Source organism: Gobio gobio (genome assembly GCF_949357685.1).
Source record: "Gobio gobio genome assembly, chromosome: 1".
Lineage (NCBI taxonomy): Eukaryota > Metazoa > Chordata > Actinopteri > Cypriniformes > Gobionidae > Gobio > Gobio gobio.
In genome coordinates, this window is record NC_137097.1 from 3,976,978 (window position 1) to 4,003,322 (window position 26,345).

The 26,345-nt window shown below is 38.9% G+C and overlaps 1 protein-coding gene across 1 annotated transcript; it reads left to right on the forward strand.

The window, feature by feature from the left end:
• Positions 1–1,108: 1,108 nt before the first annotated feature.
• LOC307133888 (uncharacterized protein) lies at positions 1,109–25,921 on the forward strand. The gene is made up of 3 exons (XM_079829203.1): positions 1,109–1,168; positions 3,766–3,870; positions 24,204–25,921. Exons 2-3 carry the CDS (start codon positions 3,786–3,788, stop codon positions 25,139–25,141), a joined length of 1,023 nt encoding a protein of 340 aa, XP_079685329.1. The 5' UTR covers positions 1,109–1,168; positions 3,766–3,785; the 3' UTR covers positions 25,142–25,921.
• The last annotated feature ends 424 nt before the right edge of the window (positions 25,922–26,345 follow it).

A 26,345-nucleotide genomic window follows, 5' to 3' on the forward strand; every position in this document is an offset into this window, starting at 1 on the left:
TTATGCTGCAATAAATAAGTAGGCCTATCTGTTAAAATTAAAATAGCCTAAACATCAAATTATTAGCAAAACTGCATGAATTTGAGTTGAAGGGTTTAAAATTAACAAAATATTTTGAATTAAAATAACATTTGGCCCGTGGAAATGAATTAATAAACTTTATTTTTAAAAAATACCTGAGAAGTATTTTATACACTTTTGTTTTTATGGATATTTTTATATATTTATTCTAAAACATAAAAAGATATTGGATTATTGTCAGCAATGTATTGTGTAAGGCACAAATGGCATTTATAGTGTCTTGTATATTAATATTTTTAATGTCTTGCACCTTTGACAGTGTTCAACATGAATATGCATGCAAATGAAATGCAGATGAGGTTATGCAGAGTAAAACTAGGCGTTGTAAGCTCCATATATGGCGATTTCGGGGAGGAGACAGGGTGGTGATGAGCAGTTGAAATTAGGACTTTAAAAATTCTGAGATAAAAATGTAAAATTTGGGATTTAAAGTCAAAATTATGACTTAAAAATGATTAATAAAGCTCTCTAGGACTGAGCTTGCCTACGTCTGCATTATACTATAACTTGGTAAAATATGGACAATAAAACTGAAATTGAGTTTTTGCCATGAATATATAGCCTTGGATGCTGACATGGCATTAAAATAAAAAAAAATCTGAATCTGATCAATTTAATAGATCCCTGCTGGATAAATGTATTCATTTCTTTAAGTTCTTTCCCCCAATAAATAAATAAATAACACTTTTACTAACTTTTGAACGGTAGTACAATGTTGCTACAGCTTTCTATAATTTTGTTGCAGGGCTTAAAGGATTAATTTACCCCAAAATAAATTCGGTTTAGTTCACAAGAGATATGATCGCTTTATATGATGAACAGATTGAATTTATGCTTTTATTCACATATAAACATGAACTAACTATACATTAATTATGGTATGGTAAATTTGAACTAAAAAACGTAATATATACGGATTATTTTCCTTTGACATGATTGTATTATTATTTAAAATGGATGTGTGCTAGTTTCTGTGCACGTTTGTAATGTTAGCGTGTGGGTGGGACTTTTATTTTGGTGTGCCGGTGCGATGTCATAAGCCTGCGCCGCGCTGCGTCTGCATTTGTTGTGATTCGGCTGGAGAAAGGTTAGTGTTTTTAATCATTTAAAGAGTTTTTAACCTATGCAAACCCTTCTGATATCTGTATATGTTTTGTATGAAGTGTAAAACGAGTGCTTTTGAACATTGTGATGCTTTATCTAACGCGTTATTTGTGTGAGTAAAGCTCATTCATGATTAACAGTGCGTCTCATCTCACTCCGTATCGGCAGTTAAATAAACAACATTTATGTTATAACTACTTATGTATTTGGTGGTTTGTTTACTCCTTGATATAACTATTGAATTCCTATCATGAGTCGCGGTTCATCATTTGGCGAGCAGAGATTAAACAGAAAGTGAAAGTAAAGCTGAGCAGCTTTTGACTTCTGTCACTGCATTTGCCTTCATATTTCTCTTGTGTCCTGTATATTAACAATAGTGCAAAATATAAAAGAATCGCGTTTTTAAAGTCAGTGTTTGATATAAAGCTGCTTTTGATTTTCATCAATGACTGATTATTGTGCTGTTCGGGCCTATTTAAGACTGATATTATATAATGAATAATCATATTATTAATAATGATTTGTTATTGTAGTGTCATTTAAATGTTTTGTTAATGTGTTATGGGAACAAAACACAATGCTGGCGAGTAACATTAATGATGTTGTTTTCATCTTGGCTCAAATAACTATAACTAAGAATGATGTGTCTCTTTTATAACAAGCTCTCTTTGTGATTTGTGCTTTTAGATAAACTTGCAGTGGGATGTAGTTGTGTGGTCTTTTTACATTTTAAATCATTTTCATTGGAGACTCTAGTCCTCACATGCACATGTTCTTGTTGATAATGTGGTGATGTCGTTATGATATTAAGTGTAGGCCTTAATATTACTATTGTCTATACACAATAAAACATGTGTCACTTCGTATTTAATGCTTGTTCATATTTTTATGCAAGCAAACAGGCCTATAGAATGTGTGTAAACAAGTTTATGAGGAAAACCTGTAAATAATAAATCCGCTTCATAGCAGAGGTTCACACCAAACGCCAATAGAGCGGCAAAATCATCGCGTCTAGTTGGACGCTTGAACATTTTGAATCCATTCGCGCGTCCACAGCGAATTGGATGCGCCTATAAATTGAGCGTTCAAGGCGCTCCAAAATATGTCATAAAACACCACTAATCGACCACATTTTAAAAAACCATTAATCGAAAAATTGATTTTTTTTTTGTTGCCCAGCCCTATTGGACGCGCGAATAAATTGAGCGTTTGAAGCGAAATAGTTTGAAGCGTGTGCGTTCAAGGCGCTCCAGGAGAAATATTTCATAAAACACCACTCTGCCTCTTTTCATTTTCATTAAAAATATATATTAAGCATTAATAGCCACACAAATGTTGTACAGGCAACTCCTACATTATCTTCACTGCATGTGTATTTAAATATCCTTAAAATAAAGTTATGAAACTTCTCTTTGCCCTCAGTCAAAACGATTTGGCAGACAACAAATTATAGATTCATGAGACCAAAGATCGCCTGTTAGATCAACACAAGACGAAAACACAAGATTATTTTTTTTAAATAGGCGCTCTCTTTATAAATAAACAACAGATTTGAGCTTTAAACAACCACATTCTCACCTGAAAAAGTCTTAAAACTACATTTTGTGACACAATAGTAGTATTTTTAAATTATGCAGGGTTTCTCATCACTTTACCACGTGACCGCAGCGAGCAGGCTCCTGATTGGTTAACCCAGCGCAAATTAATGCCAAAGTTCAAATTTTTCAACTCGGGCGTCAGACGCGAATTCGCTTCAAACGCGTGCATGCACAATTAAGACTTTTTAAGACCTTTTTAAAGACCATTATGAATTAAATTTAAGACCTATATCACACAATAAAAAAATCGTACAAAGGAAATGCAGAATCACAAAATGACTTGCAAAGCAAATTAATTTATTCAAATTGAACAAAATATTTGTAAACTTGCACTTCCTCATAGCTCAATCTCTGGATTTCACTATATATATATATATATATATATATATATATATATATATATATATATATATATATATATATATATATATATATATATATATATATATATATATATATATATATATATATATATATATATATCTTTTTTTTTTTTCACTCCTGAAATCAATTTTGTGGTGGTAATTTCCAGTTTTATTTTTTGTTTTCATAGGATGCCACATTTACCATATTAGATGCACAAAAAAGGCTGGTCCAGTGGTGTGCTATCTAGCTTTAATAACATTATCGCTAGGGTGGGAAATATGACCAAAATCTTACAAGTAAGCAATTGCTTAATATAAGTCGAAAATTCTCAAGTAAACGGTCATTTAATATATTAAGAACTTATTAACCAATTACAATAGGACAAATAAATACAACCTAAAGATATGGATACAAACAGTGTTTTAAGTTGAAGTTTTTTTCCCTGTTGTTGTTGTTGTTTGTATAACATTAACACACAGACAGGAGCGGGTATAAGCTGTATTAGTAACTTATGCTTTCACTTTAAGAACTACAGTAATGTGCAGATCCAATACTGACACACGTCCCAAACTTTTTGCATTATTTTTTTCTTTCTGTTAATTGTTCTCGTCTACAGGACAAAGCACTATTATAAAGATGGCGTTTATTAAAGTGGAGAGTGAAGACGTGGAGATTGAGGAAACATTGAGCGTGAAACATGAAGAAACTGAGGAACACACAGGTTGGTCTCATTCTCAAAGCTGAACTAACTCATTTGATCTTTATTAAAATCTCCAGCTCTACAGAAATGAAGGATATTTTTGAAGCGTGTCGTAATTAAACTGGTTTAGTTTGAAATGGAGCAACAGCCTCTCGTGTGGACAGACATGTTGAGATCACATGACCAGACGAGATTAACGTCATTCATTAAATTAGGAAAAATTATACGGAAGTTGTCTAGTTATCTTGTGTAGGGCCGTCACTATTGATTATTTTGTAATCGTGTAATTGGTCGATTATTTTGTCGATTAATTGAGTAATCAGATTTTTTGTTGTTATATTAAAAAACACCTTCCGTGAAAGTGTAACGCCTCTCGCAGAGCAAAACACTTACGGTACGTCCAATGTCATCGTTGCGCTAGTTGCGCTTTTTCCATAATTTGAATACGGAAGGCAGTCTGGCAGAAGCTAGATGTTTTACTTTCTTTAAAAAAACACACATCAATTTTAGTATAAATCATTAATCAATCATTAGTCAACTGTATTACATGTATTTTTTATGTATTTCAAGTCACTAATTGGAGACACCGGAGGATTGTTAACACAATTGGCAGAATACTATTTAATTAATTACACAATGGGTGGAGTAATCCTTCAAACATGCATCAAAACAACAGAGAAAAGAAAAAGAAAAGATGCTAAAAGCCGCTAATTTGTAACTTTAATAGGTAAAACAGGTAAAATACAGTTTCTGTGCTATGATGGGGCTTAAATACTGATAAAATTCTTCCCTAATATCGTTTCCTGAACTGAACACAGTTGCAAGCACACTGTTTTTGTAATGTATTTATTTATTTAATTCATCCTTTATTTAACCGGGAGATCCCATTGAGATATTAAATCTCTTCTTCCAGGGGGACCTGGTCAAATAGCACAAAACAATAATCATACAAAACAATTAATAAAGATAAAATCAAGAAAAGCACTTACAAGACTTGTTAAAGCACTTTGCAAAAGACATTTAATAGTACTCTGAATACTCCACATTCTGAGTATACCTTTGGGACTTTTAATCGAATGTACGATAGGGATCTAGTACAATAACTGTTTGTATAAAACGTTAAAAGTTTTGAAATATAAGAAGGCAATTTACCTAGGAGTGCCTTAGCAATGAACATGTACATATGCAATTTCCTCCAGTGGTGTAAGGATGCCCATGCCACTGATTCGTATAGTAAGCAATGATGAGTATGTGAGTTTACACCACTAATAAAGCGTAACACTGCATAATAAACCGAATCCAGTTTCCTTAATAAAGATGAAGCCGCATGCATATAAACAAGGTCACCATTATCAATTACAGATAAAAAGTAAACATTCAAACAATGACAGTGATGCATGTGGAAACGCTGTTCATGCTGGTCGCTTCATGTGTTTCGAGTAGAGTAAAAGCTATTAAAAGTTCAGTGTCGTATCCTGATGCGTCTTCATTAAAATATTATATTTCGGTGCTGATGAAACTCTCTCTCCCATTGCGGCCTTTGATCTTGAAATTGCTATTAATTTAGCTGAAAACGAAACTGAGTGACGTGCCAGGGCTCCAGACTAACTTTTTTCACTAGGAGCACAGTGGACCCCAACTGAAAATTTTAGGGGCACAACCAGAAAATGTAGGGGCGCACACCGTAAATCAACATGCTAACCAAATCTACTAATTTCCACTGTATTACAAATAAATACTTTGATAACAGGGCTCCAGATTAACATCTGAGGCACCAGCACCACTCAGTTCTACAGATGGTGGCGCCAGCACCTGATTTGGTGGCGCTGGAGGAAAATTTATCATAAGGTTAATTTAATCATAAAATTACCATTGTTTTGTTAATAAGTGCACTTACTAATAATAGTACATGTTTGTTTATTGGAAATTTAACAGTGAAGCACTGAGCATGAATTGTTATGCAGAAGAAATGAACTTTTAATAACAACAGTAATGTCCAAAAACCTAGAATTATAAAATTCCACTCTCATTAAATGTACTATTGTTCTTCTGTAGTATCACACTGAACTAAAAGGAGCACTCTTTACTTGTTTTCTGTGTAATTCAGTCACAATTTGAAGAAAAGTATTAGTATTTTCATGAGACTTTGTGACTTCCTGCTTTTTTTCCATATATTAAGGAGTGGAAATGTCTAATAAGTCAAATAAGTGCTCCTATGCCACCACCTACTGGTTATAGTGGGGGTTTTTTTCTTTGCCATAAAGTGGCCAGCACCTTTAAACTGTTTGTTTTACAAATCATCACACTAAAAATTATATTAAAATTGGATAATATTTAGAGCTTTGAAGTGTTGGAAAAAGTGAGAAACACTTGAAAAGTGCTTGAATTTCACTCTCAAAAAGTTGTACGAACTCTGAGAGGAATAATGAAATAAAAAAATAAAAAAACACTTATAAATAAAAATAAAATTTCCTCCACAATACCATGGGGTGTTACTATATTAAATCCATGGTGAATGATTTATGATTTGTGGACTGAAAACCCTGGATATTTCAAATGTTTCTCCTGGTCTCCGCGTCAGCTCTGATCTCATATCTGTGGTTTATAACTGAACGCTTCCACTAGGTCTCGCAGTAGCGATGTTAATAATACTGAGGTGAACTCAAATGCGTTCTCACTGGATCTCCCAGCGCTGTTTAGTAACGGTGTGGCGTGATCGAGATCGGCCCATGTGTGAGCTCGCGCTGCGATGTCTATTATTGCTCTGAGCTGATAAACGGTCCGCGCAGCACAGCTCAAACGAGTAGCAAGCTTTCGATTGTCGATGTTTCTCAGATGTAACAGAAATCGCACCAGGGCGACCTCCAACAAAAAAATTCAGTCGCACCACCAGGAAAAAAGGTTGCAAAATGCCACCATTTAGTCGCAGCCCTGCGTGTATTCATTGTGTTTTACCTTGAATGAGTTCCATCTCTTTACTAAAATCAACACATTAATGATCCACCCGTGACCCACCCACAATTTTTTTACATGTTATTTTTGTTTTATTACTTGACCCGCGGATGCCTTGCATCACTAGTGCACACACATTAGGATCAGTGAGTAGTGAATACACACACTGCAAACCATGGACACACACACCCAGAGCAGTGGGCATCCATTTTTGCTGTGGTGCCTGAGGAGTGATTGGGGTTAGGGGCCTAGCACCTCAGCCATTTCCTGCCAGTTTTGAGAATCAAACCTGCAACCTTCAGGTTTCCAGTCTGACTCTCTTACCATTAGGCCAAAACTGCCCTAGAGGTTAGGTGAGTCAGAAGTGTGTTTTTCACGTCAGAGTTGCTTGCCATTGCTGCATATATCATACATAGTTGTACATATTTGTATAACCCTTGGTATTGTTCTCATCATCCCAAACAACTTTCACACGGACAATGATTATCTTAGACCAACAATAAGTGTTTGAAGCTTTGTATATTTGGGTGTTTTGATGCTCTTAGCATGTTTAAAATTTCATGAAATTCAGCACACACATAGAGTTGTTGGCCATTAGTTGTAGGAAAAGGCTAAAACATGGACGGCTCCGGTGGCTCTGTAGTGCCCCCATTTTGACTGAAGTTTTACCTATAGCAGTGACGGCAACTTCAGACCTGGAGGGCCACTGTCCTGCAGAGTTTAATTTTGTTAAGTTTCGTTTCGTTACATCTGCCTGTAATTTTCAAGCAACCATGAAGACTTTGGTTAGACTGTTCCGATGTATTTGATTAGGGATTGAGCTAGATGTCAACCAATCAGGTTTCAAAAGGGGCAACTCAACTGAGACTGCATTACTGTTGGACACTGAAGCCTTGGTGATTGCGAAAGCTGATTCCAAATCATCAGTTCTAGTTCTCCTCGATCTATCTGCTGCAGTCAATCATCAGATCCTTCTGTCCACCCTCTCATCACTGGGCATCACAGGGATTCCACTCCACTGGTTTGAGTCCTATATCACAGGGAGGTCTTTCAAGGTTGCCTGGACAGGAGAGGAATCCAAAGCACATCAACTGACCACGGAGGTTCCTCAGGGCTCAGTGCTTGGACCTCTCCTTTTCTCCATCTACACTACTTCATTGGGACCCATCATACAGGCACATGGCTTCTCATATCACTGCTATGCTGATGACACTCAGCTCTACCTTTCATTACTACCAGACGACCCCACAGTAGCTGCACGAATCTCCAGCTGTCTGGCGGACATCTCGGCATGGATGAAAAATCATCACCTGCAGCTCAACCTGGCAAAGACTGAACTGCTCGTCTTCTCTGCCAATCCGACAATACAACATGACTTCACCATCCAGCTAGGTTCATCTCGGATCACCCCCTTCAGGGTCGGTCAGAAACCTTGCCGTAATCTTTGACGACCAGTTGTCCTTCAAAGACCACATTTCAAAGACAGCTCGCTCATGCAGGTTTGTGCTGCACAACATCAGGAAGATCAGACCATTCCTAACAGAGCATGCAACACTCGTCCAGGCTCTGGTCATTTCTAGGCTTGACTACTGCAATGCGCTTCTGGCTGGAATCCCATCAAAATGCTCCAAATGATCCAGAATGCAGCAGCACGTCTTATCTTCAACAAACTCAAAAGGGCCCATGTCACACCACTCTTAATCTCTCTGCACTGGCTACCACTCCCTGTTCAAGTTCAAGGCGCTTGCGCTCGCTTACAGATCCACCACGAGCTCAGCTCCTGCATACTTAGACTCGCTCCTACAAGTCTACACCCCCACCAGAAGCCTTCGCTCAGCTAAGGAGCAACGGCTTGTGGTACCATCACAGAGAGGCAGAAAATCCCTCTCCAGAACATTTTCATTCACCGTTCCCTGCTGGTGGAACGACCTTCCCACCTCTGGAATGCAGAATCACTGACAACATTCATAAGACAGCTGAAAACTCGTCTCTTCCGTGAGGACTTATGCTGCCTTCACGTGCTCTCGGAATTATCGTAAATGCGAGTTTCCTAGGTAAAAATTGCACATGAACGCCCTCCACTTTCGAAATTTGAATGGGATGAGCTCGTAATCACGACTTCAGAAGTGGGAATTATCAAATTTCTGATAGCACGTGAAGGCAGCATTAACCTCATCTTTAAAAAAAAACCTACAGTGTCCTCTATTCCCTCCCTAATGCAACTCTAAGTAATGTCCAAAGCTTAGTATTTCAAGCACTTATTGTGATTTTCCGCCTCTTCGTGAAGGACCGCTTCCTGTATTCCTCAGTTGTTAAGTCACTTTGGATAAAAGCGTCTGCTTTTTAAATGAATAAATGTAGACATGGGGTGTCCAAACTTGGTCCTGGAGGGCCTCTGTCCTGCAGAGTTTAGCTACAACTTGCCCTCAACACACCTGCCTGGAAGTTTCTAGTATGATCAGTAAGATCTTGATTAGCTGGTTCAGGTGTGTTTAATTGTTGTTGGAACTGAACTTTTCTGGACAGTGGCCCTCCAGGAGCAGGATTGGACACCCCTGATCTAGACTCTGCAGAGCAGTGGCCCTCCAGGAACAGAGTTGCCCAAACCTGACCTGAAGTCAACAAATTTGGTATGTATATTGTTCTCCTCATGCCGGACAACTTTCAAAATTACGTGGATGTGGCTATTGTGGTTCACGGTCATATCAGAACCAGTTGGCCTTGTTTATTTACCGACTTAAATGCATCTGCCCACCATGTGACGATGGTGCCAGAGTGCGTGAGACTTTTATTGCTGTTTTTTTTATTGATGCTTCAAATGTCTTAATGTTTTGATGTCTGCTGCTATGTGCCATTAAACTGGGGTTAACATGTTTTTGTTCTTTTTTGCCTTAGACCTAATAGTGCTGAAAGAGGAGAGTCAAGATCTGAATGAAACAGAAGAGAAAGATCAGTATGAGAGAGATGATTTCACAACTGGAGAAAATGCATTTAGTTGCTCACAGACTGAAAAGACTTCACCAAAAAGAGCTCAAAAAACAGCAAATAGAAGTCCTTTCACGTGCCAACAGTGTGGAAGGAGTTTCACTCAAAAAGGAAGTCTTAAAATCCACATGAGAATTCACACCGGAGAGAAGCCCTACACATGTCAGCAGTGTGGGAAGAGTTTCACACAGAAAGGAACCTATTTAACCCACATGATGGTTCACACTGGAGAGAGCCCTTACACCTGCAAACTGTGTGGGAAAACCTTGAATCAAAAAGGAAATCTTAAGACTCATATGAGAATTCACACTGGAGAGAAGCCTTTCACATGTGATCAGTGTGGAAAATGTTTCACACGTAAAGAGAGCCTGAGTAAACACGTGAGGGTTCATGTAAAAGAGAGCTGTTGTGTATGCTATCAGTGTGGAATGAGTTTCACAGACAAGAAACACCTTAAAACACACGTAATAACGCACACCGGAGAGATGCCTTACATGTGCCATCACTGTGGAATGAGTTGCACAAACAACACAAACCTTAAAGTCCACATGAGAGTTCACACCGGAGAGAAGCCGTTCAGCTGCCAACAGTGTGGAAAGAGCTACTCACGAAAAGAAAGCCTTAAGACTCACATGAGAAGTCACACTGGAGAGAAGCCGTACTCCTGCAAACTGTGTGGAAAGAGTTTCACACATAAAGGAACCTGTTACAGCCACATGAAAGTTCACACTGGAGGGAAGCGTTTCACGTATTTTTAGTGTGAGAAGAGGTTCACACATCAAATAGATCTGAAAGTCATTTACAATCAGGACATTTAAGTAGCTTTTATAAACCTGCCTTAGAAAAAAACACTTTGAGATGAAACAATGGCACTTAATTAATTTAAGATATGGCAGTGCAAGTTGCTTTCAGTTAAAACAGCTCAAGCATGCATTTAGGGTGTGTTCACACTTGTAGTTCGGTTCGTTTGGTTCATTTGGTCCGGACCAAAAAATAAAAACAAAACATATAGTCCTGGTCTGCTTAGCGTTCACACTGGCATTTTTAACAGCAAATCTAAAGTTACCGAACCAAAGGCTGATTGGTTGGCTTTTATGACGTATATTTCGCAACGGAGCTTGCTTACCAAACATTCAAAACAATGCTGTGTGCTGGATTAAACGCAATCATTTTATGCGTGTAGCCTACATATGGTTTTATTTTTACCAGCTGAGAAGAACTCAAGAAGAGCTTATAAAATGTTCAAAACATTCAAAAACAGCACCAGGGTTTCCTCCGTTGTATGCAGAAACAAACACTACCTCCTTGTTGCTCCACGTTTGCCCTCTACTCATTTTGGATACACCGATCTTTGTGTCGTCAAATCAGCTGACTTGTAGCGTTGCATCTTGTGACATCACGTCTTGTTTTTGGTTTGTTTACATGTCTTTGGTCCGTGTTGCGTTCATACATCAATCGAACCGCACCAGAGTTCGTTTGGAAGCGGACCGAGACCCATCTTTTTAGCGGTCTCGGTCCGCTTGTTTGGTGCGCACCAGGGTTCGGATGGCAGCGTTCACATATGTTCAGATGAACCGCACTAACCGAGCAATCGCACCAGGGTTCGTTTTAAAAGTGTGAACGCACCCTTAGTCTGAGACTAGACTAAAGGGATATTTCATCCGAAAATGAAATTTCTCTCATTAATGACTCACCCTCATGTTGTTCCAGACCCGTAAGACCTTCATTATATGAACTTGGAAGCGCTTCACTGTATTTACCACAACATTTTAGTTTGTTTTTTTGCGCATTAAAAAGTAGGGCTGGGTATTGACACAAATTTCACAATTCGATTTCGATTCACAAGCTTTCGATTCGATTTTCGGTTCAATTCAATATCGATTATTTTGGATGTATATCAGTGAGAAACATGGAAAATTGTCTCAAGGAAAAAAAATTCTGAACTAATGTTGTAAACTATGGGAGTCAGTTACTACATGATACTACATTAGCCTACTAATATTGAAGGTACAAATTAACTGATTTGTATACAAACACTTAAATGACAATTTTTTTTTAAAATAAATAAGTTATAATATTAACTTAAGAATTACATAATCATAATTCTACTCCAATTAGTTCTTTTTAAATATAAACATTTAAATGGTGGCTGTCATAAACTTTAATATAATTAGCAAAATGCTCCACTCTAGAGTAAATTTTTCTAGCTGACTAACGAGTTTATGGACACTGGAATATGGTTTTTCTGAGGAAAATGTGACGTAACTTGACATTGTTTACAAGCCGTTTAACTTGCATCTTTCTGCGGTTGAAACTAGTGATGCACCGATCATGATTTTACATGGCCGATTCCGATACCGATTTTTTTTTTTTTTCAATAAAACTGGCCGATACCGATATTTTTTTTTTTACACAATAAAAGAACGAAAGTATACATGAACAAGATGTTTATTTGGTATTTAACAGGCTAAATTGGCTTTTGGCTAATGAAAGCAAGTCCGCAATCTGAAATTAACGGGACATTGAATTGGAAATTAAAAGGTTGAAAGGTGAAATTAAAGGCAACAACTGCATATTCTGCAATCCAAACAAAGCTGTTACTTAAGTCAGCATTTGTTTTTAAATTCAGTGTAAAGAAAAAAGTCTTTACCAGTGAAATTAAATAAAACCAAAGTATATAATTGTTCCAAAATGTTAAATCAAATAATGTTTAGTGCCACGAAAAAACTAAGATGGTACATCAGGTGCTTTTTAAATCAAATTAAGTCAATGTCATTTTAAGGTAAAATAAAAATGATCATGCTATACAGAACTGATGGTATTTCATTTCAAAAGTGCATGCATGTTCAACTTTAGGCTACAAAAATAAGTATTTCGGCTTTGTCACAAGTTAGTCTGTTTCGTTCTCATCCGATCCAACACGTGAGAAGCTGAGCTGAACAAACGCTCACTATCTACACTTGTGCAGGCGCGGAGAGGTAAGCTCGCGCAGGAACTTCAGCTCGTGCAGGAAAGCATCTCTTCATTCCCTTCAGCGTATCTCGTCTCTTCCCTCGGTTCTCCAGTTTCCGTTTGTAACACAGTGACATGTGACATGTTCGTGTTCACGAATGATTGCAATATAGGCGCGTATGTGCACGCGGGTGCACTTCCGGAAAAATCGGCAGAAAAATACAAAGAAAATACAAAGGTTCCGGTTTTTGGCCAGTCAACATCCCTAGTTGAAACACTGATTGAGTTATTCTATGTGACATGATATGGATTTCGGTAAGTTGTCCTGTATTTTTTAACACACTTTCAGAAGCTCATTCGTGTTTATTTCGCGCTGTTACTGGTATAAGGCGGAAGAGAAGATCCGTTCATGTTTGCTCAGTGCTGCCGCTTCTCTTGAGCTGAGCTGTGGCAGAGCGATCTCACGCCACAGCGCCAAAACGGTATTTATGTTTTTGAATTTCGTAAAAAAATAGGCGTGATTTGAAATCTGAGAATTTTTTTCATATCAATAGTAATAAAGCACAAAGATTATTGCGATTTACTGGATGGGAGGCGCGCTACCATTCATTCATTAACTGAAAACAGGATGACTAATCGATTCTTGGGATTTAAGAATCAATATTGTTTTGTAAAAGTGAGAATCGATTAAAATCGAGAAATCAATATTTTTTACCCAGCCCTATTAAGTCGCTTCATAACATTAAGGTTGAACCACTGTAGTCACATGGACTATTTTAACGATCTCATAGCTGTCCATGGAGAGGTCAGAGAGCTCTCCGATTTTTGTGTTCTGAAGATGAATGAAGGTCTTATGGAACGACATGATGGTAATTAATGACAGAAATGTAATTTTTGTGTGAACTAACCATTAAAGCCTCGTCTGTGAAACTGGGGAAGTCTTAAATATCATGTATAGTGGGGGAAAGTCTTAAAGGGATAATTCACCCATAAATGAAAATGTGCCCCTGATTTACTCCCCCCCCCAAGTCATCCTAGGTGTGTATGACATTCTTCATATTAAAAAAGTTCAGGCTAATCCAAGCTTTATAATAGCAGTAATTGTTGCTCTGTTTTTGAAGTCCATAAAAAAGTGCATCTCTCCATCATATAATGTGGTCCACACGGCTCTGGGGGGTTAATAAAGGTCTTCTGAAGCTAATTGATGCGTTTATGGAAGAAAAATATCCATATTTAAAACATTTTCATTTTTGGGTGAACTATCCCTTTAACCATTTGCAAAGTTTAAAAATGTTTGAAGCTTGAGATGCTTGAAAATGTTTTTGATTGGCTGGAGATGTGATGGTAACTGATTTGCATGCTAACAAACCTGCTAGACAGATTCAGGGTGTGTTTATGTGGACAAGAAGTAATGGGTAAATATAAATGTAACCGTGGCTTGAAAATATTTAATTCTCTGACTGGTTAAAACAAGTATCAGGAAATGATTTGAAAGCCTGTGGCAGCATTTGTAAGAAATGCTTTAAATGTGGCTCTATGGGTGTTAAGGCCGTGGAATCGCACATGCAAAGAGAAAAGCACAAGCGATATGTGCAATCTCTCAGATAGTGGCAAATCCTCACTTAAACACCTCTAACAAAAACACTGATTTTGTTTTTAAAGCAAATGTTTCTCACTCTGAGCTTGTGAAATCTTTCACATGTGGAGGAGGCCAAACTACCTACACCAAGTTTGGTTTGGCTCAGTAAATATGTTTCATTACTCTGATTATATACATTATTTTGCCAAAATTTTGGGACTCCTGCCTTTACATGCACTTAAAATTTAATGCCACCCCATTCTTAATCCGTAGGGTTTAATATGGAGTCGCCCACCCTTTACAGCTCTAACAGCTTCAGCTCTTCTGGGAAGGCTTTCCTCAAGGTTTAGGAGTGTGTTTATGGGGATTCTTCTAGAAGCGCATTTGTGATGTTGGACGAGAAGGCCTGGCTCTCAGTCTCCGCTCTAATTCATCCCAAAGGTGTTCTATCGGGTTGAGGTCAGGACTCAAGTTCCTCCACACCAAACTCGCTCATCCATGTCTTTATGGAGCGACGCTTTGAGCACTGGAGCAGTCATGGTCCCACAAAGATGGGAGCATGACATTGTCCAAAATGTCTTGGCATGTTGAAGCCCAACCCCTAAAAAACAACCCCACACCATAATCCCCCCCTCCAGCAAACGTTACACTTGGCACAATGCAGTCAGGCAAGTCCCGTTCTCCTGGCAACCGCCAAACCCAGACTCGTCCATGGGATTGTCAGACAGAGAAGCGTGATTGGTCGCTCAGAGAACACGTCTCCACTGCTCTAGAGTCCAGTGGTGGCGCACTTTCCCCCACTGCATCCCACACTTTGCATTGCACTTCGTGATGTAAGGCTTGGATGAGCTGCTCAGCCATGGAAACCCATTCCATGAAGCTACTGAACTAGCTTACTGTTCTTGAGCTCATCTAAAGTCCACAGAAGTTTGGAGGTCTGGAGCTCTTGACTCTGCAGAAAGTTGGCCACTTCTGTGACCCTCTGCATGCGCTGACCCCGCTCTGTGATTTCACTTCGTGGCCGAGTTGCTGTTGTTCCCAATTTCTTCTACTTTATTATAACACCACTAACAGTTGAGCATGGAATATTTAGTAGAGAGGAAGTTTCCCGAATGGACTTATTGCACAGGTGTCCACCGATCACGGCCCCACGCTTGAGTTCTCTGAGCTCCTGAGAGCGGCCCATTCTCTCACTAATGTCCGCAGGCCTAGAGCTTGATTTATACACCTGTGGCCATGAAGGGATTGAACACCTGGACTCAGTGATGTGGAGGGGCGGCCCAATACTTCTGCCAATATAGTGTACTTTTATTATTGACTTTGTAATAATGCCGATTGTCCAGCATTTTGAAGATTTCCTGTCTCTTGAGGCAAAGACTCTTGAGTCATTTTTTTCCTTCTAGCCCATGGACACAGGACTACATGTGTTCTTGCATGGATTCCTCATTCAGTCATACTGAACACTGAGCTTTGGGCTTTTGGTCAGAAACTCTTTTTCATAGAGGGATTTTCAACATCCCATTGACTAAAGAGCTACTCGATTCTTCAACTTTAGCTAGGTCTCAGTACCGTTTATACCTTCACCAGAAAAGGAAGGGAAAAGACAGCAATGCATAAACCCAGAGCATTACTTGGAGGAGCTTGGACAGAGGAAAACATTGCTGCAAACACGGATTTAGAAAATTATTTTTAGGGTGGAATGAGGACTATGAGGGATGGCAACAACAAAAAATGAGCCTATTCTTGATTAATGCCTGACATACACATTCATGTATGTGAAACGGTTGCATTGCCACTAAGTATTTAAAATAAACAGCAAAATGTCAATATCCAGGGCATCAAGTTATCAAATTCTAAATGTCCCGAGCTTGTAAGAGAATCTCGTTAGAGCATTAAAACAAGTTGTTTTACTAGTATTACATGGGTTACTTGGATGATGTATAAATCAAGTTTCAGTGGAATTTTAAGAGTAACACAATTATTAAAACACTCACGATCTGGAACCCAGCTTCTAAAACAAGCCAGCATTAAATTTGTCTTTCAAGTCTTTCGTCTATATAATTAAAGTCTAACGTCGCAGATTTTCAACCTGCTTTGCATTGTTACAACGTTGATAGTATATGTAAATGACATATGTCACCTGGCGGTCCCATGGACCGATGGATCGAAAGAGGGTTATTAACAGAACAGTTATTGTTAGGGTAGGTTAAACAGAAAGGAAGAAGCACGTATTAGAAAGAGCTCTAATAAGAGGGGAAAGATAAGAGAATGCCAAGAGATGTTAGGACGGTTGCAAGACGAGACGCTGGAGGCAGCAGCAGAGTTCGGAGGAAAAGAACAAGAGATAGTGAGAGAGGCTATATGAAGGGAGAGTCCAGTCATTTGGAGAGGGCACTAGTTTAAACATCTGTGACGAGTACACGGACATTAGATGCTGCTTTGACCACCTGAAGAGCTTCTCCGGCACCAGAACCAATGCTGATGTTGAACTCTTTGATATTTGTACTTTATTTAATACTTTTATCGAATATTTGTAGAATACTTGTACTGCTAGAGCTATTAATTGTAATCAATAAATAAAAAAATGTTAAAAGCGAAGAAGTCTTCTGTTTGAATTGAATCTCTTTTTCTTGTGTTTACAACTCTTGCGCAGACACTTTTATACAATGCAATACAAAATGATAAAATAATTATTTGTTTGTGTATAATTTATGAACAGGACATTTATTGAACTGGCTGATTTAAATACATAAGATATAAACCATTTTGGGGTGGGGCTGGGGGGACTGCAGAGCTTTTGTGGAGCAGGTGTGAATTATGTCCGCATTTAGGTAATAGGTAATAAAACACTGACTCTGTGTTTCAGTTCATGAGTTTGTTTATGCTTTATGAACATACATTCTTTTTAACATGTTTGTTTTTTTCATCACTTTTGTCACTCTTCATTTTAATACAAGGATTATCTGGTAAAAAATAGACATGTAGTACATTTCTATGCATTTCTATGATTGTAGACAGCAGAGTGTGAGTAGGACTTTCATTATGGTCTGGACGTATGACGTCATAAAGCTGCACCCACACATTGCGAACGGCATGCTTTGTTCTGCATTCATATTGTAACCAAGGGCGACCACTTTCCTGACCAAAAAAACATGAATCTCACAAAAATAACTTATTTTATTTATACAAAAATAATTATAACAAACTGAATTTAATCAACACAGAAAAATACAACAAATAACAAAAAGTTAAATTCCCCCTTCAAAGATGTCAATGACCAACCAACCTTCCATAAACCCCAACACAATCCCAGTTTAAATCACACATAATTCGAAATAAAGAGAAAAACGAATTACATAAGTGTTCCCAAAAATCATATTACACCAAAGGAAAACCGCTCAAAAGAAACTATAAATCAAACCAGGAAAACGTACACTCCACGGCAACCATAAATCTCATGCAAATGAATTAATGTGGTTTCAAAGCATCCATACGGTAGTATGGGTAAAAAGGTTGGCTGGCAATACGAGGCTGGGAAATGGCATACAAACAAAAACAAATAAAAGACAACAGAAAAAAAGAGCACCTCACTAGCCAGTCCAGTTCAGTACAAACATAATTTCTCCCTGCGCTGGAGGCAAACAGCGCGCACATACGGGGACTGGCTAGCTGAGGAAAATAAAACAAAAACAAACACAGGAGGAACAGCGATCAACTAAGCCTAATAAACAAACAAAAACACAAATTACTATACACCAAAAAAATACACACAATACATAGTTTTACTTTTTAATCCTAAAAAGAATAAAAACATTTACAGACACTATATAAAAAACTTCTACAGTTACCTGCCACACGGCCACCAACTCACGATCACATGAAAACGGGCGTGACTAACGGCATGCAGACCCACGCTCTCTGCATCTGCAGTGCACTAAAACATGATACCTCATTTTATATTTATAACTTATAACAGCCTATAATATAATATACAAACTAATTGAAGTATTTAAACTAGTGCTGTCAGTTAAACGCGTTATTAACGAAGTTAACGCAAACCTATTTTAACGGCGTCAATTTTTTTATCGCGAGATTAACGTTCTTTTTGGTCTAACAAACTTTGTAGTTTTTTCACATGCTGTTGCAACAACTAGTAACGTTAGAAAAACTACAACACCACTCCGGATGTAGATAGACCGGAAACAAAACATCAGGCACGCTGCGGCTGCCCGCACTTGTTTGGGCCATTAAAAGAGTAGACATGGATGGCAAGCGTGAGACGCCGAAATGGATGCCAATAGTATTCTGAATGGAAAGTTTTCTTTTAAAAAGTTGCCAAATGGTTCCATTGACTAGACCAAAGTGGTCTGTGTGTTTTGTCGTTGTGAACTGAGGCCTAGTCCACACGTACACGGGTAATTTTATAACTGGAGTTTTTCCTTCTCCGTTTTAAAAAACTATCGTGTCCACACAAGCACGGTTTAATAAAAATCTCCGTCCACATGAAAACGCAAAACCGCGCTATGATTGGCTGCTTGATTTCCACATGGGTCCCATCCATGGCACCGATGCACTGAGGGATGCCATGGGCTCAGTGAAACCCTTCTACCAGTTTACTTTGGACTCAGTGACAGGTAACTGTATATACACAGGGGCAGGGCTCAAGTGGACTGAAGCTTCACACACTTGCCTTACTATGTTGTATTATTGTATTCTGGCGCCTCTGTTCTGCAATACAATGAGATAACTGCGCATGTATCTGTATATATGTAATAAGCGCTGTTAGCAGAGTTATTAAAAGTTACATCCGCCATTGCATAGACTCCACTCAAGGATAAACAAAAGCGATAACGGCGCACATTTCGACTTAACAAGCCGAAATCTCCGGTTTCACCGTCTACACGACAGCGCTGTAACCGGAGTTTCTAAAAAACTTCACCCTGGCCGGAGTTTTCAAAAAAGTCCGGTTTCAGTAAACGGATACTGCGTTTGCGTGTGGACGAACAGCCAAACCGCGTAGAAAAAGCTGCGGTTTTGAAAATACCCGTGTTCGTGTGGACAGGGCCTGAGATATCATCGCAGCATGAGCAGTCTGAAATACCACTTAATGGCCAAGCACTCAGCTGATTCGAATTCCCGCCCCCTCGTCAAAGCCAGGCAACAATGGATGACTTCAGACAGAAACACATGGATACCACAACTGCACTATAGGCTGAGTCCTAGTTTACCTTGCATGTGCATTTTGTAATTTTATTTTGTATCACCCTGTTTTGATCCCTTGGCTGTTGAAAGGGCTGTTGAAGGGGCTGTTTGTGCGACAAAGTATTTTTTTCACCCTTTTATTGATGGACAGTGTTACATTGTGTGAGCGATTATTTCCTTCAAGTGAGAATGTTGGTGTGAAGTCGAACACTACAGTATGCCAATGTTGTTTTCAATAAAACAAACATTTGCCCAAAGCAAGCCGATCCACTTTTCTATGTTGATAAGAGCATTTAAATAAGAAAAAAATAATGGGACAAAAAGAAATCAAAGCATTTCGTCTGCGTCTGCCGTCTGCGCTGCGTGCATTCTTTCTGCGCGGTCGCGGCATCACAAGTGCGAGGGAACATTGTCTATAACATTACAATATTTCATGGATGCAAGCCAGGACAATCAGTCTATAGCCTACATGACAACACACACACTTAACAATTTTTGATAATCCGATATGCTATAGTATTTGTAACGCAACAATGACCAAAGATGCCTTGGCTCAACTTCTTGTGGTTGCCGTCCTGGTTTCCAGGAAGAAGAGAGGCGATGCCCTGCTTTAATCCAGCTTCTGACGAATGGAACTGGGTTGAATTTGTCCAGAGGAGGTCCGTTGAGGTCCACAGACAGGCTGTCTTCACGCAACATGTTGCCCGTCTGGCTGTCTGTATTATTAACTGCAGAAAAGCCTTGTTCGCACTCAGCTGACGTGGGGAGATACGTGCGACTTGCTATGCACAGTCTTTCCAATGTTTTCCCCGGTGCAGTGCCCTGTAGTTTCCAGTCTCGAAACTGCTCCACTGGTTGGTTCTCCAAGCGCTTTCACAAGGCTTTGTACTTCTGGTTCGCCATGCAAAATCAGGTCCTCCTCCTCTCCTGGCCAAAAACGCTTGTCAAGAGCTTTGAGCATCAGGACCAAATTTGACTCCGGTAATCGCTTAGTTAGGGACGCAATCACTGATTCATGAAACTGAGACCTGTTTATTTCCGCCCTGCCTTCACTCAGCTCTACGCCCTTAAAAAGGCCAGATGAGACGGACTGTTCAGCCTTCTTGGTCGATTCCTCCCCACCAGTTGTCTTCATAATAGTTTGTTGGATGGCGAGACTTGAATCCACGAGTGACATTTCTCTTTTCTGCAGCTTGAGAGACAGGCTCTGGAGTTCACGCAGGATGTCTTTCATGACCGCCAAATCTTCCACAAATCCTGAGTTAGCAAGGTGCTTCAGAAGTCCCTTGTATTTTTGCCTCTCAAGATCATTGCGTGGTGTGTCCTCACTGACTGTTTTGAAATGGAGTGCTAGTGCTGGGAAATCTTTCCATACCGCTGGCTTTTCATGTGCGCACCACAGCTCCATCTGTGGTAATGCTTATCAGGTGCGTCTTCAAAAAGTCATCATCCATCCCAGCTTTATGTAGACTCGCTATCATCGAGTTATAAATGGATTGAGCATCAACCGCATCTGTAAGGTCAACTAGATTCAGGAAAACATTGTCTACATCCCCCTTAACGCTGACGTCACATCTTAGGTAGATTATTAGATGGGGTCTGCCGTGAAGGGTGCTTTCTTCAATTGTGATTGACAGCCGTGAATCCATTTCTTTCAAATTGCAGACGAATTTGCGGCTCATTTCCTTGGCAATGTGTCTGATTATTTTTGCGCATGCATGGTCCGATTTGTGGATATTACCAACTTCGGCTCCATTAAGCTCCTGTATTGTCATGAGTGGGTTGAGCTTTTTGGACAAAAGCCTTTCCTTTGCCACGGTGTAAGCTGTTCTGAACGAGACTGTGTTTTCTTTTAGTAAATCGGACTTTATCAATGAAAGTGTTTGGGAGGCTGTCTTTCTCTTTCATCTGGGCTATTTCCACTGACCTTGTGTGGGCTCTTCTATCATAGCCTCTTTGCTTCAAAGCTAGTAACATCACCGTTGATCCATTCTTCTGCGGGATGTAAACCCGGTCCCTTTTCTGAGAGTAGCAACGTTTTTGCTTTTCTACACACTAAATACCCCAATTTTCCTGCCTTAATGTCAAGCCAAGGGTTACGGTCTTTCCATTCGCCCACCTGCTTCGTTGTCCAACCAGCCGGCAAGTCACTTGTGCTAGCAGCAGTGGCAGCTAACGTTACCTCAGCACCTGCTGGGTCTTCGGAGCACTCGGCCTCAACTAATCGTTGTTCTTCTGGGGAGTCACTGGTTGGGTGAGGATCCTCTGTTCTGGCAGTGAGTAGTGCTAACACTGTGCTAGTTGCTCCAGCATTGTCTTTCAGTGCCACCTTTTTGGATGTAAACCCAAAGTGTGTGAGAGATACGCTCTGGTTTATCTTTCGCTTGCTAGCCATTTTAGTTTTGACTTCGTTCTCAACGTTTCTTCTGTTTGGTACGCATGGCTAATTTGCATACGCTTGGCAAAAAATAGAACATATTTGTGAATAAATGTTTTGAATTCTGTATACCTGGTGAGCTCAGGGGCGAAACTACCCAGTGCCAGATGGGTATGCAGCAACAATTTTGGTGCCACCCCATTGATAAAAAAACGAAAAGAAAGAAAATAATCAGATTTTTTTATAACAATTCAAAGTAGGAACCGGTTCTCGATGCCCAATACTAGTAACAATGTTGCTACCAAACATTCTAGAGCGCTCTTTTGTTCCTACTAAATTGTGTCATGGCGTGCCTTTTCACTTGCCCATTTATCTAGCATTGATGGTCATTGCAAAAACTGTCATGCAGATCGGCTGAGGATGGGAACCGATGATGGTGAATTAAAATTTTACTGTAACTGTAATCATAGGCGTGAGCGAGATGATTGACAGGATGATAGCTGAGGCACAAGAGCAAGATCACTTTTGTTAATAAAAAAAAAACAACACAAACCACAAACTGAGGGTTCCCCGTTTTAAAGGGAATTTCCAAATGTCTTTTATTGATTTGTTATAATTCGGGTATAGCTATTTTATGTCATCCGTCTTATATGTTTTTTAACAAAAGTTTAATATATGCAAGTTTTTTACTGTACTATTTTATTGTTGTATTTTCATAAAAAATAGGCTAATAACAAACATAAAAATAAACATTTGTTTGAAAGTAATTAAAGAGGAAATTATGAGTTAAGCAATATCATACGAGCAAGAGAGCTATTTTCCAGAGTAGCCTATATCAGCACGATTGTAAAATGCGATATTAATTTTATACAACAGTTCAATAAACAACAAATTGTAATTTTTTTACAGTTTTGCTCTATTTTTCCAACAAAAATAGATTCAAACAAAGTATAGGTTTCGTTCTCGAATAATTCACTGTTTTTGAACTGTCGGTTAGAACGATTTAGTTGAATGATTCTAGAATCCACTTACGCCGCCAAATATACTGGCAGTTTATAGTTTCATAGGCCTGGAATAATTAAAATGTTCTATAATTAAAATATTATATTTAGAACATAAATCTAACAATCTCATTACATTATTTAGGCAATTGTAATTACAGTGTATGTGGATTTTGTTGATACTGATTTCATTTAATTCTATAACAGCCATAGTGTATCGTGGTAAATAGTGTAATTACTTCAAAAGATGGTCAACAATATGTAACTTAACTTTATAAGAGGTGTGCCCTAAAAAGTGAGCATGCAATTTTGATAGCACCAAGGAAAGATCACGTTCTTTCGTCTGTTTGGATACTTCAAACACAAGTTTGCACTGACTGTTTGGTTTACCAGTTTAGCCGTTAATAACGTGTGTTTTGTCCAACTCCTAGCGCGCGTCCTTGACGCGTGATTTACCATAAGCATGCGTTCTTAATGTGCGCTCTGAGGTCATGGGAAACGCGCGTTTTTTAAATAGCAAATCATGCGTCGAGGATGTGCGCTTTGATATAAAAACATGCATCGGAAACATGCGTTTTCCTTGACCCCAAAGCGCACATTAAGAACGTGCACTTTTATGGTAAATCACGCGTCAAGGACGCGCGTTTTGCTGTCGAATCGAACGCTTTTGACGTGTGAATGCACAATCAGACGCCCGCCCAAGCGTATGAACACTTTGGCTTGCCATACGGCACCCCCGCCAGGCGCGCCCACTCGCGATATTCCATTATTATCCAAAATTCTATTATGAAATCTTATGAGGGCGCCTACTCTAGCCTGTTAGTCCTCTAAAATGTTATATAATATTGAGGAAATACAGAAATTATTAAGAAACGCACAACACCAGCTGCATATAGAAAATACCTTTTTTTTTTCTTTTCATATCATCGCTTTGGTGCCCCTATGCGCCACGTATAGCGCATACCCACTTTTTGCGCCACTGGGTGAGCTTAAAACATTTTAGTAACCATTAGTGACAATAAAAATATTATAATTTTTATAATATTTTTCATAAATTATGAAGACTCCCTTCAAATTAAGGGGGTCTCATGGGTTAATTGCCCCCCCCCCCCCCCCCTTATCAAGGCTCAATGGGTTGCCAAGGCTCAAGACATATCCACTTAATTTTTCCACCGTATGCCGTAGTGCTTGAGCCTGTTATTGTTGCTTACAGCTATATTGTTGTTTTTTATGCTTTAATGTTTTGATGTCTGTTGCTTTGTGCCATTAAACTGAGGCTAACATATATTTGTCTTTTTTTCCATAGATCTGATGGCCCTGAAAGAGGAGAGTCAAGATCTGAATGAAACAGAAGAGAAAGATCAGTATGAGAAACACCATGATTTCACAACTGAAGAAACAGCTTTTAGTTCTTCACAGACTGAAAAGAGTTCCTCACAAGAAAGTGCTCAAAAGACGGAAACTAGAAGTCATTTCATCTGCAAACTGTGTGGAAAGAGTTTTAAAAAAAGTGGAAACCTTAAAGTCCACATGAGAATTCACACTGGAGAGAAGCCTTACACCTGCCCTCAGTGTGGGAAGAGTTTTGATCAACGTGGAAACCTTAAAGTCCACATGAGAGTTCACACTGGAGAGAAGCCGTTTACATGTGATCAGTGTGGGAAGAGTTTCACACATAAAGGAACCCTTTACGCTCACATGAGTGTTCATACTGGAGACAGCGCTTACACCTGCAAACTGTGTGGAAAAACTTTGAATCGAAAAGGAAATCTTAAGGCTCACATGAGAGTTCACACTGGAGAGAAGCCTTTCTTATGTGGTCAGTGTGGAAAGAGTTTTGCACGTAAAGAAACCCTTACTCAGCACATGAGGATTCACTTGAGAGCAAACTTTATATGTCATCAGTGTGGAGTTAGTTTTACAGACAGCAAATGCCTTAAGAGCCACGTAAAAACTCACATTGGGCAAAAGCCTTTTATGTGCCATCACTGTGGAATAAGTTGCACAAACACAGGAAATCTCAAGACTCACATGAGAGTTCACACCGGAGAGAAGCCGTTCAGCTGCCAACAGTGTGGAAAGAGCTTCCCACGAAAAGAAAGTCTCAAGAGTCACATGAGACTTCACACTGGAGAGAAGCCGTACTCCTGTCCTCAGTGTGGAAAGAGTTTCACTCATAAAGGAACCCGTTACACCCACATGAGAACTCACCGGAGAGAGGCCTTTCCCTTATCATTAGTGTGAGGAGACTTGGGCATTTTCCTGACCTATAATTAACTGTTACATTACATTTGTATCTGTTAAATTATTAACTCTAGTAGATTACGATGTATCCATTGTTACGGCAAATCTGCATTCAGGTTAGTAACGAACTAAAGTCCAGTTTTGTGTGGAGCAAACCAACCGAGATATTAAACCTTCGGCGATTACTTGGCACCGATTCAAGTGTACTTGGACTGTAAAGGCTAAAAAGGAAACTTCTGTTTAGGAAAACTGAATATTGATTGATTGGGTTGAGCCTTACCTCTGTTTATTGTAATGTTACTCTAGATAGTAGTGTATATGGGAAACCATGGCATGACCAAACCAAAGCTACCATCAAACAAAGCAATATTGGAGTATACACATCTATGGGGACTAAACAAAATACTGTTGAATGCAAGCATTAGAGCGGCCATCTAAATACTATTATCAATGACCTATACTATAGTCTAGTGACCAGGGGTGTGCCAGAAGCCTGATACCTTATTCGGAAAGGCACTGATAATAGCTTCAAAAACTAATATAGAATCATTTTGGACTGTGGCTGACATGGTCACTCCTCCAGTGTGAAGTGAATGTGTGTAAACACTGAATGAATTGAGAGTTGCCTCTCCATGTGTCTCAGAAATCAGAACTGGGTAAGAGTAAATCAACTGAAATACTACATTAGACTCATGTTCTACTATTTGATATGTATATTTAAATTATTTAAACCTTGTACGATATGATACAGGAATGAATAAAATAAGAACAGCAAGATCCCAAATCAAACAGCCGCGTCCCGTCTCTGTGCATCCCTCAGAAACCAAACCAGCTCTTTGTCAAGAGTAGCCTAATAATCAATTGAGTTCTACTACTAGACATACTAGACTAATACAGTATGTCTAAGTACAATCACACTGGGTTTCTGTCATTAATTTAAATTTAAGGGGAAAAAAACGTACAAAAGGTCCTGTATAGTCTGTTTTGTACTGGTCTTACACAAAACCTTTATAAATGAGATAAGGAATTGACATCAGTGATTCATGCAGTAAAACCCATAATAAACACTCGTAATAAACCCATTAGAAAAACTCACTCAACACGACATATAATTTATTTTTACATATTATATAATATATATATATATATACACAGTGGTTAAATTGGCTTTTGTAGGGAGGGGGAGCCCTATATTTACGGTGAA

Bases quoted from the DNA above. Each gene is read 5' to 3' on its own strand.
- LOC307133888 (XM_079829203.1), top strand. From the start codon at position 3,786: ATGGCGTTTATTAAAGTGGAGAGTGAAGACGTGGAGATTGAGGAAACA. The intron at 3,871-24,203 runs GTTGGTCTCATT...TTTTTTCCATAG, and splicing joins AGAAACTGAGGAACACACAG to ATCTGATGGCCCTGAAAGAG.